A 12,653-nucleotide genomic window follows, 5' to 3' on the forward strand; every position below is an offset into this window, starting at 1 on the left:
GGGGGACCGACCTCGCATTAGGAACGCTGGAGCCCAGGGAAAGCAATGATGGCCGTGAAAGGCATCTGGTATTGTCCTTCTGCCACTGTCTTAAAAGGGATTCTGAAGGGATTTTCTTTCCCTTGTTCCTCCAGCCCTCCACTTGCATTACTGGCCTGAGTGAGTTCTCCCCAGCTGGCCCCGTCCATCATTACAGTCAGGTCTGAGGATTCCTGATTCTACTTAGAGCCCGTGGTGCTGCAGACACAAACAGTCCTGAGCGGACAACTCTATTGTAACAAACCATGCTTTAAAATGTAAACCCGGGAGCGTTTTTTTTTTTTTTTCCTCACATTGTCCAGAAGCAACCTTTCTTCCTGAGCCTGGATTAATCATGAGAGAGCTTGTCAACATTCCACTGTTACAGATGCTCACCCTGGTTGCCTTCAGCGGGACTGAGAAACTTCCAAAAGGTTGGTCTGTTCAATCTTGCCCTAAAGTGCATGTGAGCTTCATGGTGACTGATTCATTGCGTGATATAGGGATAGAATGTATGGAGAGAGAGAGACAGAGAGAGTAGCATATACATACTGATTGGTTCTTCTCTGATGATAGTTCCCTTCTAAGTTCTACAGTTAAACACAACATGATGTGTGCAGAGACCTCCCTTCTAGGGAGACGTTACCAGGTAGACCATGAGTTAACCTAGGTCGGCTCTTTTTCTGTCAGACACTGGGGTGGTCTAAATGAGCGATCAAAAACGTTCCATACAGGGCTTGCCAAGAATATCATCCACCCCACTTCCAGAAATCCAGAGTGTTTTGCTCCTGAGAAAAGTCATCTCTACTTTCAGTTTTGTTTTTGTTTTGTTTTGTTTTTTTTACCAAACTCTTAGTGAACATTTTAGTAGCTAGAAATCAGATCCAGAGAAAGACACACGGAAGACAAGTGCCGATAAAAGCCCGGAGACAACAGATTCTCTGTAACTTTGCTACTGGGGTCGTGATTTGGGCTTGGCAAGTGGTTGCACTAGCTTTTTTTTTTTTTCAGTGCCTTTGGAATGTACCGGAAATAACACCACCTAAGGGGGAAAGCAACTTAAGAAAGTGACAAACACCTGTTGCAGCAGCAAGAACGTCCACAGAGCAGTAGTTTCTGGCCGAGAATTATGAAAGCTAGAATCAGGAAGAGTGGAAAATACGTGATGTGCAAAGAGAAGGGAGCTTCAAGGCAGGGCATGAAAAAGCAGACTAAATGCTATCAGATGGTGCCATGAGAAAAAGTGTCCTACAACAGCGTTATGCAGAATTCTAGATTTCAGCCAGATGGATTGTTTCCTGTTTCCACTGGGTTGCCAAAGTACTGAAAACTCTTATCTTGAATAATTAACGAATGGCATTTGTATGGACATAGGAAGCACAGCTTTAAATTTTATAGTTCACCTATGTTCTAGAACCACGAGGCCATGGGTCTCACGTAACAGACAGCGTTCTTTCCAAACAATCTGATCCTACGGGTTTACTTTTCTTGTTTATTTACTTAATTCTCCTGGGGCCAAGGGGTTGCTATCTTCTAATGTTCTAAATAATTCACACCACAATGTTACTTTAAGATATCTTTGGATAAAAAAAAAAGACTCTGGACCTTTTAAAATAACTAATAATAGCCAGAAGGACTTAACATTGGCTTTGGGTTATTTTAATACTTCCTGATCAAAACACGGATGTCCGGTGGAGCAATACCTGGCTGCTTGGACCTATGGATTCTAATCGCTCGTATTTATTTTAATCTATATCAAGCAGTTACTGACAAGGAAGGAGGATACTTGCTAAACCTCAGCGTGTTAAGAGCAACACAGCTGTTTTGAAGTTCTAAATCAACTGCGGCTACACAAAACAATAATAACAAAGCTACACAAAACACCTCTGTATTTGTATGCTTATTTAGATTCTGGAGACAAATGATTTTTTTTTTTTTGTTTTAGTCCCCAACTGTCTAAGTCCCCATTCAAATGCATATGATCATCTTGTTTTGCAAACTTCAGACTATCCTGGCACAGGGTAACAATGCCGAACATCCCAGCTTTAAAAGAAAACTACCAGAACACCAATTCAATTTTGCTTTTTTTTTTTAAACAATGTACTTGCTCCAAATTTTAAAAATCAAAATAATATTTCTCTTAGCCTATTCTGTTTATTGTAACAATTGAAATTAGCATTGGGTTCATGTCACCCTTATTCCCAAGCACTGCCCCTCGGTGATTAGACATCTGTTCAGTACACAAGGTGAATTCTGAAAGTAAATAATGTTATGAAAAGTGAACTCCTAAAGATTTTTAATGCTGTGCTGTACGGTGTATTTTGATAGAAAAGAGCCATTTGAATGTGTTGTTCTCTTAATATTGAAAACTATGACAGCTTTGCTGAACTTGCTCACAGCAGTAGCTCGTAAAAGAGTTGGTTAAAGAGTTTGCTTGTCCAAGTCCAGTATAGAGACTGAAATCAAACGACCTACACATAATACACAATACAGTGCTTGGTATAGTGGACAGGGTCAGAATGGACAGTCTTAAAACGGGACTGTTTAAGTCTTGGAGGGATATTAAAAGGACCCATCTCTCCCTCTGCACATGGAGATCAATAGTTTATTAGTTTAACTTTAATCTAAATGCCTAACATTCTGAGACCAAATGGTGATTGTCCTAGATAATTTCAACTAATGACATATTTTTTAAAATGGATTTAATTTTCTCACCTCAAGTAGTAGAGTTTTGGAAATCATCATGTATGAAAGTGGCCAAAGTTTTATTGAATTTACACAGCCACATATTTTAAAAGCACTTGCTGGTTTATCGTGGTGTGTTAAATGGATGGTGGAGTGTTTAAATTTGTGTATGAGCAGGAGATTCACATGGGTAGAATTGGATTTCTTTCATATGCTCAGGATTTCCTCACAAAACCCCACCTTCAAAATCATCCCATCTACTACCAACCCGAGGGTTTACTGTGTAACTAATTTCTCTTTGGATAAGTGGGGAAGCCTTGTCTTTCAAATCACATGTATGCAGGGATAGGAGTCACAGATTCCACTCATGAGTCAGTCAGAGCTGACACAGCTGTTGTGAACCCCATCTGGGACAGCAAGTCCCGGGTGAGTGTTTCATACTGACACACACAGTCAGAGTTACTCACCGCATGTGCAGGAGAGCACGGTGGCTTTACGTCATGGTCCTTGTGTGCGGAAGCAAAGAGTGGACATTTCATAATGTCTCAAAAGATGAAGTAGGACTCCAGGTCACTGAGGAGAGGTGAAGGGGTCCTCTCAGGTCCGTGATAGGAGTACATGGGCCCAGTAGAGCCTCAAGCTAGGGCTGTGGACAGCGTTTAAGAGCAACTCCGACCTGAACAATCATTTTCCTGTGTCCAGCAGGCACTATGTGAACATGGGAGTTGTGAGAGCAGCTGCTCAGATTATCTCAAGACTGGTGCTTTTCGGGGGGCCATGCAGCCGAAGAGCCTGAGGCTACAGAATGTATGGTTACATGAAAATACCTCATGCTAGAATTCAGGCAGTGAAGAATGTAAAACAAGGATACTGAAGGCTTGAGCAGGTGTTACCGTCAGTTTCCTCTTTCCTGACCCCAGCTTCTTGCTGCATATCCTTCACTTCCTTGTGGAGCGAAGCAATGCCATTATCCAGGGTCACACTAAGGATCACCCATGGTTGCTGGGAGGGTCATAGCTAGCATGCCTTACCAGGGTCCTTACAGGACTGTGGCTTAAGACCTCCAAGGGATGCAGACTCAGAGAACTCCTGTGAAAGTCCATCCCCAAAGGGGAGAATCCAGAGTGCACTCAATTTCGAGCAATTGATGACACATGTTGTTATAGATAAATCTTAACAAGTTACAAAGCCATCATGACAAAAACTTTCATTTCACCGCAATTAAATGAGTCAGCCATTAGAATATGTCAGATGAAGATCAATACCTATTATTCTCTTTGGTGAATCTGAAAATTTTCCAATACCAAAGTGTTTTCTTAGATTGAAAGAAGAACCAATGCTGTGTTGATAATAATTAGAAAACCATGAATTTTTAAGGTCTTGGCATTCATTTTCTTTTAAAAACACAATGCACCTGGCTCCTGTGCATTTGTGCACGTCTATCAGTAAGGGTTCAACCAGAAGTCAGTGTGTCTGCAGTGCCATGTTCTGGGCCCATAAAAGGCAAAGGAAGATAGTACCACACCCTACTCATCAACAGCTAGAACTCAAGTGACGTTTTCTGTGGATCCAAAAAGAGCTGTTTGTGTCCTCATGTGCTCATTGTTCATGGGTTCTTGGGTCGGGAGAAGAGACAGAGCTCCAGTTTAGACAGGCTCTGGCTGGCATGAAAGCTGGGTGCTAGAGGAGAGTAAACAGGAAGAGATCTGTCAATCAACCTATCAATCAATCGTGGCCTTCAGTCCAGCTATGCGACTGTGTCAGTGAACACTTCAAAGGGAATCTGGATAGCTTTGGAAGATGGGTTAAGTGGATCTGATATTCTGATCCTAGAAATTAATTTATTGATTAAAATTAATATTTAACCCTCCCATTTTCTGTGCATAACCATGACTATGAGACACTGTCTGTCTATCTTAGAATCTCTGGTTCCGTGTGTATGTGTGCATGTGTTTTCATGTGTAAGTGTAGATATGTGCTAGCCATGGTATGTATGTGGAGATCTCTAATTTGCCACTGTGCTAGTTTGCAGACTAGCTGGCCTGCAAGCTTCCAGGGACTCTCCTGTCCCCACCTCCTGTCCTCCCATGAGAATATGAGGATGACAGACACAACCACAATGCTCAGCTTCATGTTTGTTTTGGAGATCTGAATTCACATCCTTATGCTTGCACACCAAGGGCTTTACCCACTGAACCATCTCTCCAGCCCTGGGACAGAGCCTCTAAGCCAACCTTAACCCTAAAACCCATCTCCATCACTTCCTACTTTTGTGATGGTTTCAAAAATTATTTAGCTAAATACTTAATTGTGTTTCACTCTTGTTTTGATAAATAAAATAATAAAGATGAAGTATATGAGGTAAACTACCTAGAAGGTTCTTGAACAATTTTCGGTGCTGATATTACTACAACCAGAGTCAGCCATCACTGAAGACTGTCACATCACTGAGCACTGTGAGGAGGTATTACCACAACACTGCTCTAGGGGACACTTCATGGTTTTCTCTGTGTCAAAGATTTTCAAGATTTTGCTTAGCTTTTTCTTTGATCCTAATTTTTCTCAGAGGAGCGTGTGTCACTCTTATCTTTGCATTTCAGTCTCTGTGCGGGGTAAAGGAAACAGATGGACAAAGCTTAGTTTTAAAACAAAATCACCCGTGGTAGTTAGGATTCAGTAGTCAAATGAAGCAGTAAAAGCTACTTCTGCTTCCAAGACGCTTGACTCGCCATAGTTTTTTCTATGTTGCTCTGCCACCCGGTATGATCACCTTTCATGACTGGGCACTTTATATTATTGATAGCCTTGAAAGCGTTATTTGTAATAATCACATCCTGTCCTGTTCACCAGATGGTGGACTGAAATATATTTAATATCCACCTTTCTGAGAAAAATAAAAACTGCTGATTCGTCTCCTCCTGCTGTAAAAAGATTCTAAACTGTGGTGTGTGTGTGTGTGTGTATGTATGTGTGTGTGTTGGTGTTGTGTGTGTGTGTGTTGTTTGTGTGTGGGGTGTGTATGTGGGTGGGGGTGTGTGGTGTGTGATGTGTGTGGTGTATATGTGTGGTGTATGGTGTTTGTGTTTGTGTGTGTGTGTATGGTATTTGTGTGCAGTGTGTGTGTTATGGTGTGTGTATGTGTGTGACATGTGGTATTTTGTTTGTGATGTGTGTGTATGTGTGGTGTAGGGTGTGTGTGTGTGTTGTGTTGTGTATGTGTGTGGTGTGTTTTGTTGGTGTGTGGAGTGTGTATGTATATGTGTGTGTGTGGTGTATGTGTGTGGAGTGTGTGGGGTGTGTGTGTGTGTAGTGCGGTGTTTGTGTGGGGTGTGTTTTGTTTGTGTGTGGGTTGTGTGTGTGTGTGTGGGGACTGTCCATGTGCCTCTCTCACTTGCCCTTCACCTTATTGTTTGAGACATGCGGAGTCAGCAGCTCACCACTCACTCAGCCTCACTGACTGGCCAGTGTGCCTCAGGGCTTCTCCCACCTCTGCCTCTCTAACAACGCAGGAGTCAAGGCATGTGCTCTCGTATCTCACTGTTTCACTTATGTCTTAGGGGACTAAACCTAAGGCATCTCTCCGGCTTAGATGTGATTGATTTTTAAGCAGGATTAGTATTAAGCATTAATATAACTTAACTATAAATTTATGCAACAGCACTATCAATAACAGCTACATAACAATTACTCACAAAATTCCTGGAAAAATGAAAACGAGTAATTCATTCTTGGCAGTGTAGACCAACTCCAGCAGACCATAGCAAGAAGGCAAAACCACCCATGCCCTTACCTTACGTTATTCAGTTAGCGCAGTGGGGTGGGACTCAGATGTACCTTTCTATGTGTGTGGTCACTCATTTGTAATAGATTATAAAGTATCAATAATAACTACTTAATTTTTTTGTAGAGATAGAGACACAGCTCAGCAGTATAGAGCACTTCCTGCTGTTCTAGTGGGCTTGGGTTCAGTTTCCAGAACCCACAGTGGGTGGCTCACAACCACATGTAATCCAGCCCATAGGACAGGACAGCCTTCTTCCCAGCCAGTCCTACACAACCATTGATACATATTTTTTGTTCTGTAGGTTTTTAAATTATAGATGCTTTATGCATAGCATCCTATTAACACAATCTTCTGTATTTGTTTCCTTATACTTTGTCTTTTCTTTCCATGTTTCCTCCATGACATAGAATGTAACACCTCCCTTATTTTCGTTACCAAATGATATTCCATTGCATGTGTATACTAATTTTGCTTTTCCATCTGTTGGTGGGCACCTAGGTTGCTTTCAACCTTTGGCTATCATGAATAGCACTACTACAAATAGAGACGTGCATATATTTGAATACTTGAGTCTCTGCCTTCAGTTCTCTTAAATACAGACCCAGAAGTGGAACTGTTGATCATAATTCTCTTCCTGTTTCTTTCTGAGGAACCTCCATGCTCTTTTCCCCAGAGACCGCCATTTTAATTCTTACCCACAATGCATAAGGTTCTAATCTATCAACATCCTTACCAACATTTGTTATTTTTCTTTATAGCCACCCCAAATGAGTATAGTTTTTAATATACATTTTAATTTCTTTTTAAAAATTTGCCTGTGTGTTTCTGTGTGGCTGAGTGTGTATTTGCACATCTGCACACACATGTGTAGAGGTTATAGGTTGACAGGAGGCATCTCTCTGGTTTGCTTTCTACTATATTTTATTTGCTGACTCAGCTTGTCTAGCCAACCACAATCTCGTGTCTCCTCTAGAACACGGATATTACAGACAGGTCCTCCCATGCCCATGGGGTCTTTGAATAGTAGTACCCATTCAGGTAGGTCTTAGCTTCTGGCTGATAAAGGACAGGTGACAAGTAGCACTCTTGAAAGTTCTCTGTTATTTCTGCTCTGTTTAGCCCCTGTCATCACCACGCCTCTTGAAACTGTAGATGCCTTAGTTGAAGAAGTAGCGACTTTCATGTGTGCCGTGGAATCCTACCCTCAGCCTGAGATTTCTTGGACCAGAAATAAAATTCTCATTAAGTAAGTATTCTGTCTCATCCTGCTCTGCTTTGGACGTTCCTATCCACAGAAAGGCACCTGTATTGTTGTCAGTACTAAAGGTCACCTTCTAGAATACATAAAGTGAAAATACATTCATTTTGTAAGTGCAAGTTCTGAAGTTTGGAGAAAACCACTGATTAATCCGACACGGGGAATGCCTGATGGGAATCTTGAAGCTTCTCTGAGATTAGGAAGTACCACGGTATTCTAAGTCTGCAGGCACAGGACCCAGGGCACACAGAGGAGCTGAAGGAACAGCCTGTCCTCCCCGCTAGGTCCCCAAACTGTGTCTAGGAGTCTGACTTCTAGGGTCACTGTCTTTTTTTTTTTCTTTCAAAATGAGACAGATTATCAAACAAATAAAATTTCCATTTGGTAGATAAAGGTTCTGCTTTTCTTCCTTTGTTCCAATAGTTATCTCACCAAAAATACTCCTTAAAGAATCTAAAGCAAAGTGAGCCGGAGGCTCTCCAGTAGGCAATGGAGTTTACACTGAGGCTGATTGCTCTCATTGCACATGGGCCATGATGATAGAATTGCTAAGACTAGATGGTTAATAAACAAAAGGAAATTACTTGCCACCTCACTGGGGCTGAGGAGTTCCAAATTCAAGGAGCTAGAAGCATCTGGTCAGAGGATGAGGCTCACATTTTTTGTTCACAAATGTCCATTTTGCCCCCAATCTCTTCACACAAGGGAATGGCATGAAGGCGCTCTCTTAGGTCTCTTTTATAGAGACATTAGTCCCACTCACAAGAGTTCCAGTTTCATGACCTAATCACTTTCCAAAAGCCACATGTCAAATCCTATCATATCTGACACTAGGCTTGTTATATATTCTGGGGGATATGTGAACATTTCATCTACAACAAGTACTGAAACTGGTGTCCATAGACTGGGACCCATGAACCTGGAGGGGAGACAGGACACACATATTCTTGCTGCCTCTGACTGGAATGTGTTTCCTGCTGTGGCACGCACTCTGAAATGCTGTGGAGAATCACTGTGCACCATAGCCTTCAGGATCTCTGTTAGGCAGGCTCTCTCAGAAGCTCCAGGTCAGAACAGCTCACAAACAACTGAAAGACTAGAAAACATCCTTAATATCCATTGCAATTTGGATAGATTGAGAATTTTCCATCTCATGAAGCCTGCATTTCTGTTTTGACCCAGCAGTACGTTTCTTCTTGTATAAACAGCCATTGAAAGACTTATTTTAGTTTTATTTTATTGTATGAGTACTTTGCCTGCATGTATGTATGTACACTTCATGCTTGCCTGATGCCCAAGGAGTCCAGAAGAGAGTGCGGAATCCCCTGGATTTGGAGTTACAGATGGTTAGGAGTTCAGGGAACAAAACCCAATACCATGTCCTCTGTAAGACCAGTCAGTTCATCTAAGCACTGAGCTGGCTTGCCAGTCTCAGAAGGCTTTAAGTTATCTTTCTCGAATTTTGCTACAAACTCCCAAAGACCACCAGATGTATCTTTAACACTGTGTCTGGAGTTTTCCTAGCTAGTTGTGATTCCATTGTTCATAAGATCTGAGTTCTAAATAAGTATGAGTTAGGTGAACTCTCTGCTATCGTTTGGCAAGGACCATCTTTCTGTCATGTTTTCCAGGCAATGTCTTAGACTGTACAAGCAGAGGTGGTAACACTAGCTATTTGCATCAATGGTCCCTTCAAGTCAACTGTCAGTCAATGATAATTAGTCATTCTCTTGGATGATTCAGCATCTCCCCCACTATGTCTCTTAGCTCTTTCTAAGACTCTGGTAGCAATCATTAACATGCATGTTTCAGCTGACAGTCTCAAGATATCAGTGTTTGATTTTTTATTTTTTATCATGCTCCTCAACATGGGGGCAGAAAGAGTAGTAACAGATAATCAAAGCTTATTATATACAGGAATGGAAATGGAATATTGAAACCTTTTATTTTTATACAATTAACATGTTTGTAAAGCACAAAGAGTGACTACAACTTCAAAACACAAAGGTCATTGGAGCGGTTCTATTTAAGGTATTTATTTGGTCATTAATGACTTCAACAAAATGAAAAGATTCTGTAAATTTTTTATTTGATTAATTATAAACTGTGCACTCATTGCTTATATTCACGTTTATTAAAACATGTGATAATATTCATGATTATTAAATAAATAATTAAATAATCATGATTTCCCTGGACTTGGAGGGGCACTCTTTAGTCAGTAGTGGTCTTTCCTTGCAAGCATGAGACCTGAGTGCAATCCCAAGTACACACACACAAGGAAAGTTGAACATGGTAGTGGGTGTTTGCAATCTCACCCTAGGGAGACAGAGTCAGGCTAATCCATGTGACTTCCTGGTCAGACAGTCTTGTATACTCTGTAAGTTCAGAATGGCGTGCAACCACACACAAGCACACACTTTCCTGTGTAAATATTACACTTGTTCTTAGCAGAAGCCATCACCTCATGGAAGGGTTTTGTACAAATTAGTGGTGCTTTGATTATGGAGCCCAGAGAAACTGAATATAAAGTAGCTTAATTTTACTATACTGAGCAAGGCTACTCAACTTTTCAAGACACACATTTCTTCTAAGGCTTTTTCAGCTTCCTCACTGACTGGTCATCTACTTAATCCATTAATCAAAGATGTGTATGTGTGCATATGTATGTTTGTATGTACATATGTGCATTTGTATGTTCATGTGTGTGTGTTTACACGTGTGTATATGTGTGTGTTTGTATATACGTGTGTATATGTATGTATGTGTATGAGTGTGTGAGTGTTTGTATATGTGTATGTCTGAGTGCGTGTGTTTGCATGTGTGTGTGCTTGTGTGTGTGTATCACAGAGGATACACTGACCACCCCTTTGCTCCATGACCTGTAGGCTGTTTGACACCCGCTACAGCATCCGGGAGAATGGTCAGCTCCTCACCATCCTGAGCGTGGAAGACAGTGATGATGGCATCTACTGCTGCATAGCCAACAATGGAGTGGGAGGAGCCGTGGAGAGTTGTGGCGCCCTGCAAGTGAAGATGAGTGAGTAGGGAGGAGGAACATGGTCTACGGTTTTAAAGTTGTCTCCAGACAACCTGGAAGAGCCATTAACAGAGTGCTCTGACAACCCCTGACATTCTACACGAGCTCAAGCACAGAATACAAGCTCCAGGGCCAACCTGGACCAAATCCCTTCCTCCTGCCCACGAGGCCACCCTAGGCCAAGCCTTGGACCTCTCCTCTCCCACTTGTTTTTGACCTTCATGCAGCTATTGATTATATTTGGGAACTTCCTTCTGAAATCACTATGCATTTCTTTAAGATTCATTTTTATTTAGCTTGTTTATGTGTGTAAGTGTGCTGTGTATGTTTGGGTATCTACAGAGATGAGGACATCATATTCCTTGGAGCTGGAGTTATAGGTTATTGTGTGTCACCTGATATGGCTGCTGAGAACCAAACACTGATCCTCTGGAGAGGCAGGAAGTACTCCTAACTGCTGAGCCTCCTGTCCAGCTCCTGCTGTGCATTCAGAAGGCATAGTTGTACTACAAACACTCCTTTAAATCTCTCATCATTTTGTAGATACTTTACTTTGCTCTATTTAAAGTTGTCTTCCTCTGAGTGGCTTCCTACCTAAATGGAGGATGTTATGTTCCCCCACCTCATTACACGATTTAGCTGTAACTGGGGACAAGTCTGCTATCCCTTGATGCCACTTTTAAGCTATTATTCTTGTATTCCTGTGCAAACTCTCTTCTCTCATGTAAGTTTATGATGTTCTGATCATCCCCTCTAATCCCAGCAAGCACTTGACCCTAGATGCTCTTGTACTCATTGGGCAGACTGATTGAATTCTCAGTATCTTTGTATGCCATCATCCCGGAGGGCAGTAGCCAGGAGATGGAGTCACTCACAAGTCCTCACCCTGCAAAACTCCAGTGTTATCTGAACACTTTGCCAATTTCCAAAATCAAGGGTCAATAGCAGCAGACCTTGCTACACACTGGCAGTGGGCCAGTTACAAAGCCATAAGTGCTAATATGTCACTTTGTGATTGTGGACACTTTTGTCCAGCTTCATGGATGTGGGGAACTTTCCCACAGTCGTGACTTCTCTCTGTGGAGTAGACAGTCACTTTCACTTGCTGTCTTTCTTTAGGTAAGAGTAGTCTCAGCATCTTCTGGTCTTGAGGCACCCTGTGCTGTAGGCGCCTGCTGTTGGCAACGCTGTCAGCCTTGCAATAATGAAATCTGAGTTTTCTCATTACTAAGAAGAAGCTAACATGTTGTCATCTGAAGGAATCTGGGTCTCCTGGAGCCTCTTTGATTTTAGGCCTTTATTTCTTCCCTATTATTTCTTATATTTTACTATTGTCTTGTTGGATGAAATCAATATGTACATTTTTTTCAGAGTATGCATAAGATATTTTCTGAGTATTTTGCAGGGCTGAAACTCTTCATTCATTTCAACAGGAATGTTGGGTAGAAATTTTGCTCGGTATATCTAGAGCCTTAGGAGAAAATCCTTAGTTGACATATAGCAATACACTTAGGTTATAGATGAATATTCTTTTTATTTCTTTGTAAGTAAATTTTTTTTTTACAAATCCTCCAGAATGTGTGTTTATTTTCCCATTTCTGTTTTGCTTCAGTCTCTTTTGGTATCTATATACCAAAGGGTTTTTAAATGAATTTCCCCCTATTAATTCTCTTTCCTTGTTTTCTGTTATTTTACTTTCAAATTCAACAAATATCAGATCTCATTTTCTGGAACTCATATTTTTTCCATATTGTCTACATCTCTCTCTCTTTTTTTTTTTTTTTTTTTTTTTTTTTTTTTTTTTTTTTTTTTTTAGACATTTTTTCTCTGTGTAGTCCTTGTTGTCCTGGATCTCACTTTGTACACCA

General features: G+C 41.2%; 1 protein-coding gene across 7 annotated transcripts in view; it reads left to right on the forward strand.

Moving 5' to 3' along the window:
* Positions 1-239: 239 nt before the first annotated feature.
* The window catches only part of Musk (muscle associated receptor tyrosine kinase), an 85,995-nt gene continuing 73,581 nt past the window's right edge, over positions 240-12,653 (forward strand). For 4 of the 7 annotated variants that reach the window (XM_021159727.1, XM_021159729.2, XM_021159730.1 and 1 more), the window contains exons 1-3: positions 240-452; positions 7,607-7,733; positions 10,634-10,785. In XM_021159727.1, the coding sequence (XP_021015386.1) occupies positions 374-452; positions 7,607-7,733; positions 10,634-10,785 (358 nt within the window). In that variant the 5' untranslated portion in view covers positions 240-373. The remainder of the gene's footprint in view (positions 453-7,606; positions 7,734-10,633; positions 10,786-12,653) is intronic. The other 3 variants (XM_021159731.2, XM_021159732.2, XM_021159726.1) reach the window with 2 other exon arrangements.

Source organism: Mus caroli, chromosome 4, assembly GCF_900094665.2.
Source record: "Mus caroli chromosome 4, CAROLI_EIJ_v1.1, whole genome shotgun sequence".
Lineage (NCBI taxonomy): Eukaryota > Metazoa > Chordata > Mammalia > Rodentia > Muridae > Mus > Mus caroli.